The 21,164-nt window shown below is 41.8% G+C and overlaps 1 protein-coding gene across 3 annotated transcripts in view; it reads left to right on the top strand.

Moving 5' to 3' along the window:
* The window catches only part of ENOX1 (ecto-NOX disulfide-thiol exchanger 1), a 597,960-nt gene extending 577,095 nt beyond the window's left edge, over nt 1–20,865 (top strand). For all 3 annotated transcript variants that reach the window (XM_030813342.1, XM_030813340.1, XM_030813341.1), the window contains 2 exons: nt 10,267–10,352; nt 20,289–20,865. In XM_030813342.1, coding sequence (XP_030669202.1) covers nt 10,267–10,352; nt 20,289–20,420 — 218 coding nt within the window. In that variant the 3' untranslated portion in view covers nt 20,421–20,865. The remainder of the gene's footprint in view (nt 1–10,266; nt 10,353–20,288) is intronic.
* Nucleotides 20,866–21,164: the final 299 nt, after the last annotated feature.

The raw sequence follows: 21,164 nt of genomic DNA, 5'->3' as shown, positions 1-21,164 counted from the left end.
TATTCTTAATGACAGTTTGGCAACAGATGTGATTTCCTTGCCAAACCCACTTCTAAAACATCTATATACTTCTACTCTTTTGTATAATCCGCCAAAAGAGGATAATCCTCCGAAGAGAGAATAATCCTCCAAAAGAATGTCACAATGGGGAAGAGTTTCCAAGACCAGCAAAATGGATCCTGCCAAAAGCTGCAGTTGCTGCCTGCCACTAAATGATCCTATCTGCTGATTGAGTTTGGTCATTCATACTTTGTAGATACCAGAATCTTGCGTCCATAAAGAGCTCCCCTGAAGCTTCTGGAATCTAGACACAGTCTGTGGTAGGGACAAAAGTGCTCTGGACCAGAATAGAGAAAAAGGATTTCCTGGTGCTGGGGCTACACTTTTCTGAAGAATTCTCATACACTGAATGATTCTAGGAGCCCTCTGGCCTTCTGGTACATCTGGAGCAGTCATAAATACTCTTTGCAATTCCCCCTGAAATCTTCCCTTGGAATAATTAAGTCAGTAGAGAGGACACAAAAGTCATGCTCTAGGCCAGCCTAGAAGGCCAAGGACACAGCAGAAAATCTCCCACAACTTGGAAACATTAATTGGCAAAATCTTCATCACATCTGCATGCTTATAGTGTATGCTGTATGCCAATATAGTCAGATGATCAGTGCCCTCTTGGGGCAAATAAATGTTATATAAGAAATGCACACTGGCACAAAGCATTGCCTGGAAAAGAAAAGGAGTGAGAAAAAAGCTCTTCAAATGGATTCTATCTCCAGAAAGAATAAAACTGAGGCTAGAACTTCCTAAACAATGAGCAATTCTAGTTACGTATAATTATTTGTGACACTGATTTATCTGGGCAAAAGGATATATTCTGCCCAGACATTCTCATGACTATTATATAAAACTAGAGTCTTTATTTCAAGGCATAAAGTTGATACTTATTAGAGAGGACCCATGGGATTTCATTGACATAATTTGGAATTTTGCAGATCTGGATCCTGAGTATTATTAGAGTTCGACCATTCTGACAGACTTTCTTCTTGACAATTAATGGGTCTTCCAATTCAACTAAAGAAGACAGGCCCCTGGAAAATACTTTATTATTGTGATTTCTGGGTTATTCATTTTGTAATCAATTTTTGTGGAGACAAGTTGACATATAATTGGACCTTAGAGAATTCTATTTTTATGGGGGCATTGCAGAGTAGCATTTTATGTTTCATAATGCTATAGTAACCACACATAAGGTCAGCTTGACATTGCTCAATGTCTATGCCAGAACTCCTAGTTCATTTCACATATGGCCTACATGTTGGATTGGCATACACTGAAGTTGTTTGGGATAGAATGAGTCATTACTTTTGATTTGGGGCCAAAGTTTTGGAGCTGTGTTTGGCCAGATATTGTTATGAAGGAAAAATGGATCAAATTTTTTTTATTGACAAGCTAATAGTTCTGCAGAGAGCTGAGAGTATAACTCTCTGGGTCCGTATCACTCTGTCTTCTCTTGCTTTTTGTAATAATTCCAACACAATAGATTTCAATCCCAGCAGCTCTGATTGACACCCTGTTGATGCTACTCATTGTAAATACTATCCAGATATAATCAAAAACTTCTCCGCAACTTTTAAGTGTAACAAAGCAGCTTTTCTCTAAAACCTCCCTGGTCCCCTGAGGACTGTCCTCAGGTTGACAATGATTGGGCAGACTTTCTTACATATCCTGAGTCCTCTGCAGATCAGGACATACACATCATTTCCATCACAGTCACCATCTCACATGTGCACAGAACCAGACTATACCAGAAGCGGAATGCTCCTCCTAAAGTGGGTATTAAGAAACAGCTGAGTAGAATATGGAAAAATATTTTAAAGAGGGTTAAGCAATAACTTTTTGGTGATTTCAGTGAATAAAGTTGAGGTTATATTTAGGCTGTACCTGAGAAAGGTAATCTTGGGAGTATGTTCCTCTTTGAAAACTACTGACCATAAAGAATGAGTCATTGACCTAAATCTTGTTTCCAAGGCACAAATGTCCATATCAATAAGTCAACAAACATTTGTCAAGAGCCTACGATAAGAATAATCAGTCTTCATTGTGGAAAAGAATTATCTAGGCAGCCTATTTAAAAGGCAGAATCTTTAGCCCCATACACAGGTGTGGTGGCTCACGCCTATAATCCTAGCACCTTGGGAGGCCGAGGTAGGAAGATCACTTGAGCTCAGGAGTTCAAGACCAGCCTAGGCAATATAGCGAGACTCCCATCTCTACAGAAAAAAAAAAAAAGTTAGCTGGGCATGGTGGCATGCACCTGTAGTCCCAACTACTTAGGGGGCTGAGGTGGGAGGATCTCTCGAGCCTATGAGCATCAGGCTACAGTGAGCTGTGAGCAGCACCACTGCACAACTGCCTGGGTGATAGAGTGAGACCCTGTCAAAAAAGAAAAAAAAAAAGCAAGAGAGAGATCCTGTTCATTGCAGTACTAACATCTGAGGGGATACTAAAGCAGGCATATCTGGTACTATGTTTTGAGAAACTCTGGCCTGGTTTATGCTAACCCACGCGTTAGCTGATGGTGGAAAGATGGTATCCCCTCAAGAAGTTCATAGACAATGAGAAAGAACGCAGTTAATTACAATGAACCGTGGTTCATGTAAAATCAGAGACACAGAGAAGGAGCCACTTATGCTACAGATGCCTTGTCAGAAGAAAGGACAGCTGAGCTAGTCCTAAAGGATGAAGAGGTTTTCACTGGATGGATAAAGAAGTTGTTAAGGGCATTTCAGGTACCAGGAACAATTTACTACTAAGAGGTTCAAATACAGTCTGAGGGGGTTTAATCGAAAAAATAAGACAGACAAATATTACAAAACAAAACTAACTAACCAACCACACAAGATCAGGTTTTGTACTCACCAAGTAAGTGGAACAAACTTTTTTGGAAAATTAAAGCTTTTTGGAATCCCAAGGCACTGAGAAGCATCAGCCCAAACCACAAGTGTTTGATCGGTTTCCTACAGTTTCTCTCCACTTCCCATATGCGCTTCATCACTCTGCAGCTGCCCACAGACAACTGTCCCCTCAGGGCTTACTAGGAGACCCAGATTTTGCATGGCTTTTTTCCCGCTGATGCTCCAGTTCAACATCCATGGAGCTTTTATATGGGTGTCAACATGAAACAAGACTATTTCAGGCTGGTTTATGGTCAGGCCTCTGGTAATTCCCAGCAAGATGTGACCGTGTCTAGAGACACAGCTATTCATCTGCAGAGCCAAAGTCTCTGGAAAGCCCCAAGATGCCCCTCTATCCCAGTGAGCTGATGGGCCCCAGGGTCTTTTGAAGCTTCCTAGGAGACTATCAACCAGTGTAGGTGTAGAGAAAGCTAATCTCAGCCAGAACTGTAGAACCTGACACAGAGAGTTTGGAATAAAAACTCCAAGCAGCCTGGGGGTAGGGGGAGTATATTCTGGCAATATTCCATTTCTCATTCCACTCAAAGAGCATAATGTGCTGACCAAACTGAATGCACTAAGTGATAGTTTATTCTCATCGGGTAACCAATATAATTCAACTATAACAGGGCTAACCCATCCCACTCCCATCTTTTGTATAAGGATGCAAAAGAGAAACCATAATACCTAATGATCTCTAAGCAGCCCTGAGCAGTGGGGGACGGGGAGTGGTCCTAAATATTTGTGGATTGAGGCATTTCATCCACTGGGTAATCTAAGGCAAATCACTTATCCAAACCACTGTGATAAGTGTGTAAGCCCTCATATTGTATAAAATTAGGAGGTTTGATTAGATGGTCCTTTTCAACTCAATTCTCTGTAATATACGAGGACTATTATGAAAGCTGCATTACCCCTTAGTGATCTTGTATATAAGTGGAGCATCATGTGCATCAATATATAAACATGAACTCTACTATCTTGTACCTTTACAACAAACGAGAAGGAAAATCTGTCTTGACACCATGACCCCTTTCCACCAACAGTCCATTTCCTGCCCCTGTCCAAAGCAGGATTCCTCCAACACAGTATTCTCAGTCACCATTCCCTCCTCCCCTCTCTCTCCAGGCTACTCCAGTCTGACGTGCATCCTCACACCAAAACCATTCTTTTCCACATCACCAGAGAATTTTATGTCACCAATTTCTCAACTCCCTCCACCTGGCAGCTACTTTACGTGGTTGACTACTCACATCTTCTGGAAATACTTCTCTCCGCCATCATGATGCCACACTTTCTTATTGATTAAACCCTCTCAGAGTCCTCTGATGAGTTTTCCTCAGCTTACCTCTAAATTTTGGGCTTCTCCAGGCTTCAGTCTTGAGGCCTCTTCTCTACCTAGGTAATCTCAGTGAATACTTTGGCTTCAAATCCCTTTTTGTTGCCATTGCAAATGTATACCATCTCCAGCTGCCATTTAATATTCTTCACTTAGATGCTAATGCACATCTCAAATTTAATGAGGATAAAACAGAACTCCCGATTCCCCTTTTTCCTGCCCTAATGTGCTCCTGCCCCAATATTCTCATCTGAGAAAATAGTCCCACCCAGTTGCTCAAATGAAAAACTGTTTACTCATCTTTCATTCTTCCCCAGGCTCACTGCTCACACCAGCCCCCTGGCTCTCCCTTTGGAGTCCGCTTCTCCCTTTGCAGTCCAGATCACGACTCACCACTCCAGTCTTGTGCAAACACTTCCAGCTGGCCTCCCAGTTCCCCCTCTGCTCTACCCTCCATATAGAACTTGAGGGAAATTTTTAAAACATAATTCAGATCATGTCAAGCACCTGCTTAGAACCACTCTTTCGGTTTCCTGCCACATTTAGAATTTAAATCTAATCCAAACTCTTTCCCCTGGCACACAAGGTCCTGCATGATCTGGCCGCCACCTACCTCTAAACACATGTGCCACTCTCCAGCCCAGTGTGTTCTGCCAGCTCACTTCCACCTGAGGGCCTTTGCACTATATGTGGCCTGTACCTGGAATGGTCTCCCTCAGCCTTCCCATGGCTGCCTCCTTCTCATCTCACACTTGAGAAGGTCTGCTTTCTCAGGGAGAGGGCTTCACATAATCGCTGTATTAGTCCATTCTCATGCTGCTGATAAAGACATATCCAAAACTGGGTATTTTATAAAGAAAAAGAGGTTTAATGGACTTATAGTTCCACAGGGCTGGGGAGGCCTCACAATCATGGCAGAAGGTGGAAGGCAAAAGGTATGTCTTACATGGCAGCAAACAAGAGAGAAGAACCAAGTGAAAGAAGTTTCTCCTTATAAAACCATCAGATCTCATGAGACTTATTCACTAGCATGAGAACAGTATGGGGGAAACTGCCCCTATGATTCAGTTATCTCCCACTGGGTCCCTCCTACAACATGTGGGAATTATGGGAGCTATAATTCAATGAGATTTGGGTGGGGACATAGCCAAACCACATCAATCGCTTTGTGGAAGGTAGCATTCCAGCAAGCTGCAGATTGCTCTCTCTTCTGTCCTCTTCCCTGATGTGCTTTCTTCATTGTGCTAAGCACTATCTAAAAATTTTTATTTTTCATCTTTGTGTTTATTATCTGTGTTGCTCACCTAGGATAAAAGTTCCACAGGACCAGCCCCTTGCCTATCTTATACGATGCTGTGCCTCTAGCACCTTGCCACCTCCTGGCTGCTAAGTGTTTCAAGTATTAAAATAAGTGATGAAGCAGTACAAATCTGGCACTATTTGGTTAATTTAAATACTGCATCCTTAGTCTTAGTGAGGCCCAATAATGAAAATAAACTAGATGGTTTTGATAGGAGAAGCTCGGAGTGCTTTTGGGTAGCCAATTTAAATGGGCCTTCCTAACGAGGTTTGCCACAGGCATCTAGAGCTAGTTAGTTTCTCTTTCTAAAGTAATTTTTAAGATTCTGAGATGTGCAAAAAGCCCAGTAGTACTGACAACCTCCTTACTCTTTTAAAATTTTTTTAAATTAGGCACTTAAAATTTTTTTTTCCACTTTTGGAAACCCATTCCCAAATATGGAGGCCTTCTACATCTCCATGGAAACAAGCAAGTCCAATTGTTGAGCCATCCCCTTGGAGATCCACCAGTTCAGTAACAGCTAAATCCACCACCCTCCATTCTTAGTGTTCATTTTACCACGCCTTTAGGTCCATTCCAGAGGACCATAAAATAGTCTCCATATTCCAGGTTTGTGGTATTTTCATTAACTTTTGAGTCACAGCCATCCTTTCTTCCATCCCCAGGGAATGTCCCAGTTCCTTTAAAAAAAAAAAAAAAAAAAAAAAAAAGCTGCAAAGAGGCTTTACTTGTTTATTTAGAAAGATCCCCTCAAATGAACCTGATCCAAAATCACAGGGCCTGGAAACATTTTCTCAAGTGGCATGACTGATGCTTTTGTGGTGCCACAGGGATGGACAGATGCAGGAGTGGGAGGTGGGCTGAGGAGAGGCAAGGTACCGGGGAGGATGGTGACTCATGCTTTCCTTTCTGCTGTGTCTCTATCAACACTGGATAATTGGGTTGTCATCCACAGGAAAAGCTTGGGAAGCCTATTTGTGACTGCCTGCCTTGGCCCTACATATATCTAGTGGCAATTGCTCAACTCTTATAAGGAAAAGCTAATGGCTTCTTAACATCAGCTACCACAGAGATGGTTCTGAATACCCTCCTAAAAGAATACTCAAGTCCACATCAGGATTTCTAATCTGATTTTGGAATCTGATTTTCCCCTTAGTTATGAGCAAAATAGTTTCAATGAAAATTTTCCTTGCTCAAAACATCCAAGTTACTCCATCCTTCTAAATCCATGACAGGATGGGTTAAGAGTAAGAATTTTCAGTGAATAATACCTCAAAGTTACCTGGTTTTTGAAAGATCTGTTACTACTTGTAGAAATGTTTAAGGTTCTTATTTATTCCCATTTATCAATAATAGACTAATAGAATTTTTAAACAAGTATACTGGCGATTTCCAGTTTGGGCAAATAAATACATTCAACATATACCTCTTATAAATGTGTACTATGTTCTGGATATGGAACCAGAACACACAAAGACTAAGAGCACAGCTCCTTGGGGTGCAGACCCAGGATTGGGGGTGAGAGATAGCAGACAGTGGAGGAGCAAATCCATGTTCACAGAGGGTGCCAACTTCACAGAGGCAACAAAAGGGGCTACTCTAGGTCCTCCCATTTCTGGTGTCCCTAAATGACCCATGTCAACACTTCATCTCCTAGGCTAAGGGTTATCAACCTCTCCCCCAACCCACCCCATCCTCCTCTGACTTGTTCTGTTCATCCTACTAAAGACATTTATGTTGATAACCATACACCCATGTGCATTTACAAAAGGCTGTAGGTTATGCAGGAGATGTTCAAGACTCTCTGGCCAGGGGGGATATTAAATATGAAAAATGTTATCTATTTGCTTGGGGTAGTTTACTTAAGACTGTTCAAGTCTTATGTCCTCTTTCCCCATTGGAGACTTATACACCCTTGTCACCCCAAAGTCTGCAGTGCCACTGCCACTCCCTGTCTCAGCCCTGCTGTGTAAGCAGATGTCCACCCAAGGAATGCTGCTCCCCACCTTGCAGCAGCCCTCACCTCCCTGGGAGAACCCCACGGGGGAGGAGGAGAAAAAAGCTTCCGACTAGGAACACCCCCTCACCTGCTCACAAAGCCGAAGCTGACTCTTCCTTCTCCCTCCCCTGTCCTTCTCCTGCCCATCACTTGTTGGAGGCTCTCTGTGGAAAGCAGTGGCCATAGTACCTGGGATGGTCAGTGAAAGCCCCACTCACCATCCTGAAACGGGATTCCCTCTACACGAACTGTGATTCAGCCCTTACTCTCTCATTCAACAAATAGAAGGACTAAGTTCCAGTATTTGATAGTATGGTAGGGAAATTACAGTTAACAGTAATTTACTGTATACTTCAGAATAGCTAGAAGATTTGGGATGTTCTCAACACGAAGAAATGATAAATGTCTGAGGTGATGGCCATGCAAATTATCCTGATTTTATCATTACACATTGTATACAGGTATCAAAATATGCCAGGTACCCAAAAAATATGTACAAATATTATATATCAATTAAAAATTTTTTAAAACAAAAAAGAAATGCAAATGAAAATAATCATTTTTAAATAGTTCTACTATATTCTAATTTTTTGAAAGAAATCACTCATGAGCTTTTGTTTTTTAACTTTTATTAGTAATAGAATTACTTAGAATGACACTTCACCAGAATTGAGAATTTCAGACACAGGGAAGTAGCTGCCAGGTCTCTAAAATTAAAATATAAGTAAATACATAAGGAGAGGGGACAACACGATGCTGCCTGAGTACATTAAAAGTGGCTATTTTTCCACTTAAAGATATTTTTAAAGTATCATCATTGCCTTCTACCATTGCCATTATTTCAAAAAAAGGACATTTTGACAAGAAAAAAGGAAGAATATAACCTCAGAATGAAATGGTAGTTCTTTGTATCTCAGGAAGAACAGGTCAGTCTTTAAAAACTGAGACTCCACCTTTACAGGGAAATGTGGGAATTGTTTCTACCTCCCCATCTCACCGTCAACCTCTACAAGCCCTGGGAAAGCAGCATTCTGAGGATAGGTCTTGGAGAGTCCCTTTGGTTGTCTGTTCTCAGCCTGAGGATGAACTGGGAACTTTTCTTTAAAAACTTGACACTCATCCCATAGCATCAGGGAGCCATGAAACCCTATGGCAGATCAATCCAAGGTCACCTACAAATATAGGATGACCTAGTACAAGAATGCTGTGTGCACCTGTGCCCACCCAGATGGCATTTCATACAGGTGAGGGTCTGCCCTGGCTCCCAAGCATGAAGGCTCACAAAAAACAGAACATGAAGGCTTACCCTCAGATTTAATTCATCTTGAAACTTGTTTAACAGAAAGCTAAAACTATCAGTCTGAGGACAACTTTTCTTTTTTTTTCTGTTTCAACTTTTATTTTAGAATCCAGGGGTACATGTGCAGGATTTGTTACAGAGGCCTATTGCATGACTCTGAGGTTTGGGGTATGACTGAACCCATCCCCCTGGTAATGAGCATAATCCCTAATAGGTAGATTCTCAGCCCTTTCCCTCGTCCCTCTCTCCCGCCTCTAGCCATCCCCAGTGTCTACTTTTCTCCTTCTTATGTCCATGAGTACCCACTATTAAGCTCCCACTTATAAGAACATGCAATATTTGGTTTTGTTTCTGCATTAGTTCACTTAGGATAATGGCCTCCAGGTGCATCAATGTTGCTGCAAAGGGCGTGATTTCATTCTTTTTTATGGCTGCATAGTATTCCATGGTTCATAACACATTTTCGTTATGCAATCCACCACTGATGGGCACCTGAGCTGACTCCATGTTTTTTGCTATCGTGAATAACAAGTGCACAACTTCTTAACAAAAAGCAGTCAACAGTTTATGGAGTTGACTTCCTCATGTTCACTATTTTGATTTTGGATCCAGGAGCAGGGAGAAGAGGAAGGTAATGCTTTTTACTTCATTCCTGACATCAACATCCAGCTTTTCATTTGTCAGTACAATGTTGACAGCTGATTTTCACGATGGAAAAGCCTTATAATTTATAATCAAACTGCAGCCAAACCATCCATTCCCAGACCTTTTAAAATGATCTTGTAAATTACAGCAGCAAGAAGGGGAGAATGAGCTGGCTCCTTTTAAACAAGAGCGACAACCAGGGAGAACAGCAAATGTTTCAGGAAGAATTTGGGCTTCCTTCGATGGCAGTTGGGGGAAATATAGATTAAATACTTTTCATATCTAGCAACTGTAATTATCAGGAAAATTTGAGGTGGTGTGATTTCTGACACAGTTGTATGAGCCATTTTCATACTGCAAAGTCCACTGAGGGAAAGAAAAGATAATTTTATCCTTCCAATAACTATAATTTTATATTGGTAAATCAAGCATAAAATTGGTAGTTGAAATGCTTCCAGGAGTCTTTGTTTTGAAATACCTTTATTCAGCTGTATATTATCTCAGAGTCTAGCTTTGCTAACTACCATCATTCCAGGAGATAAAGTGTTCTGTTTGCCATGTTACTCTTACTGCCTTCAGAATGTGCTATTATTGAATGCTTGTTGAGTGCTGCTAGAAATGGCAAGACCATAACTCAGCCTGACAAAATAGTCACTGGGGTTAGACAGCATTATTTAACAGAGATTCTCATATGCCTTTGAATAATTTCCAATGTTTGCCTTTTTAATTCAGGTATCATATCAACGTTTCTTCACGTCCATCCTTTTGGAGCCAACATAGAATATCTTTGGTCATACATGCAGCAGCTGGACTCCAAGGTAAATTATTGGGCTCGAGTGAACTTTCATTGCTCAAATTTAGCATGTTGATTGCTGGCTGCAGGTGGACTCTGCATGAACTGAATTAGGGCTGTAGCAGCCTATGGGGGTTGATCAGCCCTTCTCTTTTGCAAGGGCCTCAGTTTTTGGCAGATTGTTCTCTTCTTTTTGCTTGCTTTTGTCTTTGTAAAAAGAAGAGCAGTTATCCAAAATGACAATGACTTTTAGCAGATGCCAAATTAATTTGGAAAGCTTATGAGAGATTTAAAAATATAGGTTCACCTGAAAGTTCCCAAAATAAGGGTGAAATCAGGTGAGTGTGGCTAATAGGGCATTATCCTCAGACCATATTCTTATAGGATTCCATGTTCTGGACTTCACACAATCGAGGAAAAATCATCCCAAATAATATAAAGATCTGATATGACTCAAGAAAGCTGTATTAATGGCTGTTTTCCAGCATTGTTCTCTAAGTAGAAAAAAGTGACTGCAAAATTCTTCTCAGCTGTGCCCCTCCAGGCTCACATCCAGAGCCAGACATCATTCCTCACCTCCCTGAAGCTCAGTTTTTCCCATCCACAAATTAGCTGTACTCCTACCCCACTGCAGTATTTGCATGCCCAAAGAGAAGAGACAAAAAGAATGTGATTTATGTGTCAAATTCATGTGAACAATGGGAGGGGCCCTGATAAAACAAAACAACATCATTAACCAATACTAGGGAAGCCCAGGAGCAGGGTGGACACAGAAGCAAAACAGAGAAGCTAGAGAAGCCAGAAGTCAAATTTCTGGTCATGAAGGAAAATGGAAATAAGTAAGAAGGTCCTCCATAGAACACAGCAAAATGCATGGGATTGGTACGACCAGACCAGCAGCCTGCAGTGCTGTGTCCCTGAACAGACACAGATAAATCATGCTAAATTTTCAATGGCTAGCATGCATCAAATGACTACCTTGTGTTCTTATTTTGATTCAAATAATCTTCCCAATACATGATCCCAAAACTGTTTAACCTCTTAAATGAATCTAACACTTCCCCTTTGAGAGGAATCTTTTCAGTCATACAGATTCATGCCTTTCATGACAGGGTAGAACAAAACAGGGTGAAAGGAGTTAGAGAATTTTAAAATGCTGGAGGTTCAGAATCATCTATTTTTTTCTCTATGGTTTCCCCTCACATGCACAGGGAAGTAAGAGAAAGCGTTCATGTTCAACTCAGACGAAATGAGAAGGACTTGCTACACAATGTTCCTTTGTTGTCATATAGATTTGAAGGATTTCTCTGCTGTTGTTTCCCCTTCACTGGTATCATTGTTCCTTAATATCACCACCACCTTTGCCTGGAGGATTAAACAAAACACTGCTTGCACCAGTGTGTTTGGCAAAGAATAACCCCTCAAGAAATGATTCCTATTGTTGCTACCATCCTTCCCTTGTACTGTTGACATTTCTGTTCTCCCCTTTCTGGAAGTCCCAAGTGGGAAGCCTTTGTTGAGAAGCAGTTGTTGTTTTAGTAGGAGCTGAAACGGCCAAGAATCCACTTGTCGTTTATTGAAGAATTCCAGGACTCTTTGTTTCCTCCACTCCATCATCGCAGGCTGAGAATCTATGATGATCACCAGTGAAGTGTGTGTGCCTGAATGTGTGTGTGTGTGTGTGTGTGTGTGTATGTATGTATGTAAAATCATCTCCTGGGAATGGGCAGGGATTGATAAGTAATGAATTGATTTGTTTTGGCCGGCAGGGAGGGGTGGGGGGCGGGGGGGTGCAGTGCGGGTGGAAGCTCTTGTTCTATTCTTATCGTCAGGGCTCAGGTAAGATTTGTGACGTTCCCTTACCAGTCTCTGAGGAGAGAGAATTCACATGCCTGGTCCCTGGCCATTAGACGATGGACCTTTCTGGATGGGATTCAGTCAAGGGAATTGTATCTCATTGCAGACTGGTACTTTTATTTTAGAAGATGATGAAGAAAGTATTTCCCTCACAGAGGAAACACAAGAAGTGTCCCCTGCCTATCCCCAGATAGCCCTCCATCTTCTGAATGAAACGCCCACTAGAGCTGTCAGGTTCCTCCTCATGCCTGGGGTAGAAAGTATATTGAAAAAGTACTCTAAAACTGCTGGGCACCAGGGATCAGACCACATGCTTTCTATTCCAGTGAGGCTGAGAGGATATTTAGACTTTTTAATCCAGAGAGCAAAATCAAGTGCCCACCCTGTACTGATGAGAACAGGGAAGGCAGGTTCAGCACAGTCCTGTAATGTCACTGTTGTGGTCAGGATTTCACCAAAGGCTACATATGGGTGTAAGAATGACTAGGAATGGAAGGAATTAATTTAAATTATGCTAGGCATGTACATTGCACATGGCTTCCTAAAACCATGTAGCCCAATAATAAGCTATTTTCCAGTTAAATATTATTCCTGCTCTTGATATTTGCATATTTGCATATTTTTCTCTTCTTGGCATTTTCTAAATTACCCACTCTCATTCACCCGGTTCTCTTGTATGAGAAACACTTGAAAAAGAAAGACTCATTCAGAGGAAGACAGGGTAAGGGCTGCGGGCGGCCATGGCTTCTGAAGCTTTGCTGAGTCAAAAATCATGCCCAGAGCACAGCAGGCAAACTCTTTAAAACAGGCAGCACTATCATGGAAATGGCGTCTATCAATACATAGAATCTCCCATGTCAGCCCCAGGGCCCATCAAGCCCAACCTCTTGTCTGTCCGAAGCAGCCCAGGAGAAACATTTGACTTGAGCATTAGCAGATGAATACTTCTTACAGTCAAGAGGAGGGTTCGTCTGCTCTTCCCTGTTTATGTATCCTTTAGGAGATGAAGGCTCAGTTTTCCAAGCATGTCTGGTTGCCCCCCTCTACACACCTGCAGCCTCTTCCCAAGGCCCATGGTGTGGAAGATTTGGTTCTGAAAACCAGACTCGGCATAATGTGGCCACAGAGGCTGGAGGATATAGAAGGACCTGCTATTTTGGCACGACACCACTGTGACCAGCTTGAGAGGTCATGGGCATGTGTTACATTTCCCACAGAGGGGAGAATCATTTGCACTTCTGTACTAATAGCATACCTCTGCAAACACAAAATTTAAATGTTTTGGCTATGGAAAGGAGATTCAGATCCTGTTTAATTAATTGGATAGCATTCTTTCCCAGACTATAGCCAGGTGGTGAGGGTGGGGAAATGCTCTCAGTGGTGTTTGTGAGATTGCCCACCTGAATGATCTTTAATAGCATGCATATTCTGGAGTTCTCCTTAAGAGCAGCCTGTCACAGTAATATCAGTGAGTGATCCTTTAGACAGACTATAATGAATGTGTTTTTTAGATATTTACAGCACTTCTGGAAAGCATATGACAGCAGAGATAACAATACTCCCCACTTGACTACATAAAGAACAAAAAGAAGGCTTTGCACCACAGTGAGAGAAGTTGGTAAGGTTACCAGGGACCTAATGAATGCTGGGATAATTCAGTGCTTTTCATGTACCCAGCACTGTCTTAGGGACCAGAGAAGAAGAGGAGATGGCCAAGGCACAAAAGAAATCTAAGATAGAACCCTGTTCTCAACAAGCTTGTAGCCTAGTTATGAAATGACTTGAGAATCAGACATGAACTAATGAAGTGCTAAATTGGGTAGGGAAGATACTCTCTGAACTAGGAGTTAGAGAAGGGTGAAATCTGTGAGTCATGATTAACAGCAAGGTACCCTCGAGTCCGTGCTTCTTCTGGTGGCTTCCCTCCAGGATGCTTTAGCTAACATTGCCACATTTCTTTCCTTTCTCCTCTTTCTACCCACCCTTTCTTCTCTCCTTCCTGCCCTCATTTTCCTTCCATATTCTTTTCTCCTTTTAATTCTCTCCTGTTTATCTTCTTTCATCACATTTTTTCTGCCTCCTTCCCTTCCTCTACCAGTTTCTTGCTTCACTCCTTTGAATTCCTGACTTCTTGTCTTCTTTCCTCTTTTCCTTCTTTCTCCCTTCCTTCCTCCCCTCCCTTTGCCCCATCTACATTTTGTATTTCTCTCTGTGAACATTTATTGTGAGGTGTCTGTGTGTGCTAACACTGTGCCCTGCCCAGGATGTGAAGAATGAACAAGATTTAAATGTACATTTAAAGGCTAGAAGTCAGTTTTGCCCATGGAAGGAAGTCTGGTTTTCAGCTAGCTTCCCTGACGCTCTGGCCTCTGCCGGTGTCTTTTCAGTAGCCCAAACAGGAGCCCCTCTTCACCAGGCTTCCCTTGCCTGATGATACAGGGTATGGAGCCAACCATGATGAGAACAAATTGATTTGCATCTGCTTGTGTCCATTTGTACTGTACTTAGAGGCCGGGCAAGGAGGCAGTAGGCTTGGCCTAGAGTCAGCAAATTAAAAAATAAATCAAGCAGATTTTATAAATGACCACTGCGGTATTAACAGCACACAAGCTCCTTGGTTACACACAGCCTGTTTCCTTCTGACATTTGCTTTCTTTGTTTTTTGTATTTGTAGCAAATAAATCCTTCCTGAAAGAATAAATGTAAGAAAGTTTCAAACAAAACAGGTGGAAGAATCCACTGGCAATATCAAATATTGAAAATATATAGGCCACAAATTTCTTGGAACAAAAGCCACCTGGGTAAGAGGGTAATCAAAACTTCAGGGTTATGACTATCCTCTCCACTTGCTAGAGCACCAGGTACATGGCGTATGGGAAAAAGATTTCATAGTCATGGCATCTATCTGTAATCTATATCACAGTGCTACACAGTGCTCCCTTAACCATGTGTGTTGCAATCTCCTCACAATATGCTTGGGAGTGAGGGAATGCATCACTCTGAAAGCCGGGCTGGATTCATAGGCCCTGCTCCAAGTTCTTCCCCTTCACATACCTGCTGGGCAAGCAACAGCTCTCGCCTGGAACCCAGGGCTCCATGTGTGAACAGGAGTAGGAGCTTAGAGAGAATCCCTGGTTTCAGAAGTGATTCAGGGAAGAAAATCATGCAGGAGATGAGGAAAAGGAGTAAACTTCACTCAGAGCTTGGCCAGTGAGGTCTGGGTGCTTGGTTTAAGTAATGACTCCAGAGTCTCAATTCTCAAGACAAAGAATGTACTGGTGGGAAGGCAAAGGATATTGTGACGGCAAGATGATAATAGCTGACAAATTATTAGGAAGAGAACAGAACTGAAGTAAGCGGAAGTATTTGTAAAGTAAAAATTCTTTGGCCATAGGGAGAAAATGAAGGACAAATTGAATTTTTCTCTTGAATTTGTCTTAAAAATCCTAAAAGATAAAATATCATAAAGGTTATTTTGTCAGGGTAGGGGAAAAGTTTGAAAATCACAAAACTAACTTACTTGATACAGGTTTCTCTCTGATCTTTCTTCTGTCATGAGATACAAATATCTTTAAAGAACTTTAAGGAATTCTTCTAGAATTAGCTGAGATCCCTTTTTTTCTTGTGACAGGGTCTCATTCTGTCACCCAAGCTGGAGTGCAGTGGAGCAATCACAGCTCACTGCAGCCTCCAACCCCTGTGCTCAAGGGATCCTCTTGCCTCAGTCTCCTGAGTAGCTGGGACCACAGGGACATGCCACCATATCGGCTAATTTTTGTATGTTTTGTAGAGATTGGGTCTCTCTATGTTGCTCAGGCTGGTCTCAAACTCCTGGGCTCAAGTGATCCTCTCACCTTAGCCTCCCAAAGTGCTGGGATTATAGGTGTGAGCCACCATGCCCAGCTGCTGAGAGCCTTATTAAATGGATATTTTAGATAGATTTTTATTTGAAGTGGTTTGTTCCATAATTACGACACAACTCTATATTATTTGCATCTTTGTGGCAGAACCCAGCTGTTATATCTTAACACTACCAACAGAAACTACAACTAATACATTTGAGATTAATTCCCATTACCCTAATTTCTGGCTTTCTCAAAATCTGAAGTATGTATTAAGTAATTACGAGGATTTCAAATCCCAGTTTCACTACTTCTTAGCTGTTTGGCCTTCGGCAGCTTATTTAACATCTCTGTGCCTAAGTTTCACCATCTGTAAAGTAGTTTTTGGGGGGTTGTCCTTGGTATTAAATGACTTAGTAGATGAAAAGCATTCCAGAACAGTATCTAGCACACAATAAGTGCTACTAAAGTGGGGACTGTCATTTGTTTTGTGCTTTAAGGTGCACGAAAGACCTATCAATCACATCCTCTCATTTTGAGATCTTTGCCACAACCTAATTGACAGATAAATTTTGAATGGCTTGTCCTAAGACTAGAGCTAGGATATGGAGAGGCCAGCACACAAACCACGTCCTCAGGGCATTCTGTGTGTTTCTTTCCAATTCCCTTGTCTTGCACATGAGAAAACAGGCCCAAAGAAGTTAAGTGACTGGTTACTTAACTGACGACTAAACTGGAAGAGGTTACCGATTGTTCTGTCACTGTGATCCAAATCTTTTGTGTCTCCTTTTCTTTACTCCAGCAAGTGAGGGGGGCACTTGCTTGTTTAATGAGCTTTCTGATGAGATAATGCGGGTGAAGAACTTACTCTTCCCTGCCCCACAGTGAAAACTCGGTAGATGGTAGCTACCTCTGTCCCGCTTCCTTTGTGGTTAAAGTCTAGGCTCAGGTCAAAAGACACCATGGAAAACAAGATGTTGCCACATTTCAGTACATGCTAGCCAAGACTTCCCATGATTTGCTTACCGTTTTGATGGATCGTTAATGTGGGGGTGCCCAAGCATCAGCAATATGAATGTGTGTGAGCCAGGTGAGTTGGGAGTTTTCAGTTTTTTGCTGTTGATGTTGATATCACTCTAATAGTATTCATCATAGAGGAGCCCTGCCCTCCTGTACACTGATGCCTTCCATGGCATCTACACCCACCCAGGGCCAGAGAGGCAATGACCAAGAGGATTATTTCCTGTCCCTACTCCATGGTCCTCTCCCTGGTGGAGGTGGGCAGGGGTGGTTAAGAACGAGGCACCACAGCCAGGGGGTCTGGTCCACACTTACTGTCTGTGTTACCCTGTGGGATTTACTGAGTCTCTCGGGGCCTCAGTTTTCTTATTGGTAAATTATTCCCTATCTTATGAGAGTGTGGTGAGAATTAAATAGTGTTTTCAGAAAAGTCTGGCAAGGAAAAGTTTCCTGGTGATTGTAAGTTGTCACACTTTTTACAGCCAGCTGCAGGGCTGCTGAGTGGGACTGCCTCTTCTGACCCCAGCTGGCCTCCTACACGTTATCTTTAAATCAGATATTTACTTTACCCTCAAGAACTTAGCTTTTTCTCCCCTTCCTAACGAATGGCACAGATCTTCTTCCCTACATTTCCAAGGGAGGTGGCGGTTACACGGGAAACAAGGTGCTGGTGGGCTGGCAGGCACCTCGGCCTGTGTGTTCCGCTATGGCCTCTCCTTGATCTGGGGAAGGACATGCCAGGGGTGGCACTTGAATTTGACTGGAGACTAGAGCCCACCATAGATGATCTGTGCTGTCCTCCTCCAAAAGAAAGAAGGGAACTCATTGAGAAGATAACTTGGCCTCATAAGGCTTAAAGAAAATTGCCTCCTGGACCTATGAAAAACTAGTTTTGACCACATACTACTCCATACCACAAAAGCTTAGATAAAGTGTCATTTTCTATCAGTATTCCATACACACACACATATACATGTCTACATAAGAAGAGAGAACTTGTGCCAGGCACTGTGTTACATTTTACACATAATCCTTACAATACCCTGAGAGATATGACATCTATTACACACCTGAAGAAACTGAGAATTACAAATGTTAAGTAATCTTCCCAAAGTCACACAGCTTGAGGCCTAGCCAGAGTAAAATCCAAGCTTGTCTGGCTTAACTCCCCATTTTTTTTTTGAGATGGAGTCTCTCTCTGTCCCCCAGGATGGAGTGCGGTGGCGCCATCTCGGCTTACTGCAACCTCCACCTCCCAGGTTCAAGCGATTCTCCTGCCTCTCGGCCTCCTGAGTAGCTGGGATTACAGGCACGTGCCACCACACCCAGCTAATTTTTTTGTATTTTTAGTAGAGACAGGGTTTCACCATGTTAGCCAAGATGGCCTCGATCTCCTGACCTCATGATCCACCCACCTCGGCCTCCTCAAATGCTGGGATTACAGGCATGAGCTACAACGCCCAGCCTAAGTCCCCATTCTTAACCCAAATATGCCTGACTATAAGAATGATCTGGGACGGTTGTTAAAAATGGACTATGTGGGCTACACCCAAGACCAGCTGAATCAGGGTCTCCACAGAAGAGGCTGGCTGGGGGATCTGATTTTTTTAAAAAGTGCCCCAGGTGACTGCTACTGAGAAAGACCTCCCAATACCCCTGGTTGTTCACCCCTGGCTTTGATAATCATGGGAAGTGCTTAAGGCACACCAATCAAGGCCCAGGCCCCAACCCATGAAAGAACTCTTGGGTTCTTTCCCAAGTTCTGTCTTTGATAAAACACTTAACCCTCTATAGTTCACACAGTTTTCTGAGCTATAAAGTGGAGATGCATCATAATATCTGCTCACAAATCTCACCAGAGTGCTGTGAGAATGAAATGAGAACACTGATGGTGACTGAAAGAAAACTTACTTCTCAAAGTTATTATGAACCTTCACATAATCTGTCTCATAGGCTTTTGTCGGTTGACCTGGGAATTTAACCATCCGTCTAATATGGTGTGTATTGGAAAATGCATTCAGATTTCAAAATAATTCCCCAAAATTTTAGAATACAATTTATTTCAATTTTCAGAACTGCCTCTATTTAACTAAAGTTTTGTATTATAGACCCAGGAATATTGAATGTGTCATATGAAGTCTTTTCCATGAGAATATTAAATGAACAGTTGATTTGACTTCTTGGTCTATTTGGTGTCTCTTTTAAATGAATCCTCATATTGTTAAATGGAAAGTGTAGACTCTAAAACGATATCTCTACAGTGATTACACCATGAAAAAGTGTAATAGCTCTGATTCATTGAACATTTCTATGTGCCCAAATCTGTGCTAAGCCAGTAGTTTTCATGCTATCCTTATTAAGTGTTATTTCCATTTGCTGAGGCTTAAAGAGACTAATTATCTTTGTAAGGATGAAGATACGGGATTCAAACAGAATATCAGACCCCAAATTTTGGGGATATTCAAACAGAATATCAGACCCCAAATTGGCCACCCTGCTGTATAAAATCCACATGCACACACATGGATTGGCATGCTAACACAGGAAAACAAAAGCAATCACTGTGCTAGAGCAGAGGGATTATGGCTGATTTGTTCTTTAAAATGAATTATTGGTGTAAAAATTCATCTAATAAAAATATGGAGAAGAAAAAAGTTGCATTAAAAAATATACCTGAATTTTATGACTAGATATCAAGACTCATATTGTTGTAGGTTTTGGAGTTTAGATTCCACTCCGAAAGCTTTATGGTCTCTGGTCTATATGAAAATTAAGGAAGAGAAAGAAATTTGGGTGGCAACAAATCCACCCACCCGAATGTCCTCTGCTCTTGGCAGCATTAAAGAAAATTACTGTCCTTCATGGATGAGGATGAAGCCACTAGTAGCTTTCCAGGAGTGGTGATGGATTTGCTCTGAGCCCTCTTAAATTCCCTCCCCATCTCCTTTTATATCAGGGGAGGGCTGTTCAGGAATGGTGCTGCCAGTAAGGTAGCCATCCATATGAAGGGTGAACTCGGCACTTTCCGCCCAGCCAACCCAGGCCCCACCCTGCCAGCTGCTCGGGAGGTGGGATAATCACATTCAGTACTTATGAATGTTCCTTCTATAAGGACATCCCCTGACAGCCCAGGAGAAAACTAAATGCTGTTCATATCACTGGGAAAGCTCATCCTTCCCCAATCCATTCCTCCTTTAAGATGAGTTCCTTTCCCCAAAGTGACTTTTCTTCCTTTCTAACAGATATCTGCAAATGAAATAGAAATGCTTTTGATGAGGCTGCCACGAATGTTCAAACAGGAATTCACGGGTGTAGGAGCCACGCTGGAAAAAAGATGGAAGTTGTGTGCCTTTGAAGGAATTAAAACTACCTAACTGCGAAGAGCAAAGCATCCGTGGAAATGAAACCATGTGAACCTGGCCAGGGCTGTGTGATGGGGGAGCAGGAGGTGTGGGGTTGGTCCAGCACGCAACCTTTGTGGAGCCATCGAAGCCTGCCTTTAGTTATATCTGTGGCGTTCTCTTGTGAGTGGAAATGTAATTGTGTACCAGTTCCTTAAAATAAACAAAGCTTCATACTGTGACAGATCTGTTTCCTATGAAAACCAAACAGTAATTCCACAGTCATAATGATGGCAAAATCTTAAAACATGCTACATTTGAGAATAGCTCACCAAGCAAAATATTTAAAGTTAATGATGGTGTAGCAATGATTGTTGCTAGGCTACAGAGTTGTATATGTAATGTATAGCTGAAATCATTAAATGACATTTTCCTGAAAGTCTTTCTGTTTTAGTAAAAAAAAAACAAAAAAGAAAAAGAAAAAATTTTACAGTGAGGGAAAAGCATACCAAAAGAAAACTTGAATATGTGTCTAAACAGTTATTGTATTTTGTAAATTAAGTTATATGCTGTTCCAGGGACTTTTGCCTTATTGAAGAGGCAGAAAATATGATTGGACACATTGAGAATGCTTTATCAAGAATATTATTTTTCTAATGTAACAATTCTCCATCATAAGTTCTTTTAACATGGACTGCATAACAATTTTCATAAAGTGTAAATAAAGGAAAAACTAGTGTTATTGTCTTGTACTTGGTATGTAACATTCAGGTTTAT

This window comes from Nomascus leucogenys, chromosome 5 (genome assembly GCF_006542625.1).
Source record: "Nomascus leucogenys isolate Asia chromosome 5, Asia_NLE_v1, whole genome shotgun sequence".
Taxonomy (NCBI): domain Eukaryota; kingdom Metazoa; phylum Chordata; class Mammalia; order Primates; family Hylobatidae; genus Nomascus; species Nomascus leucogenys.
This window is presented reverse-complemented; position numbering and strand designations above follow the sequence as displayed.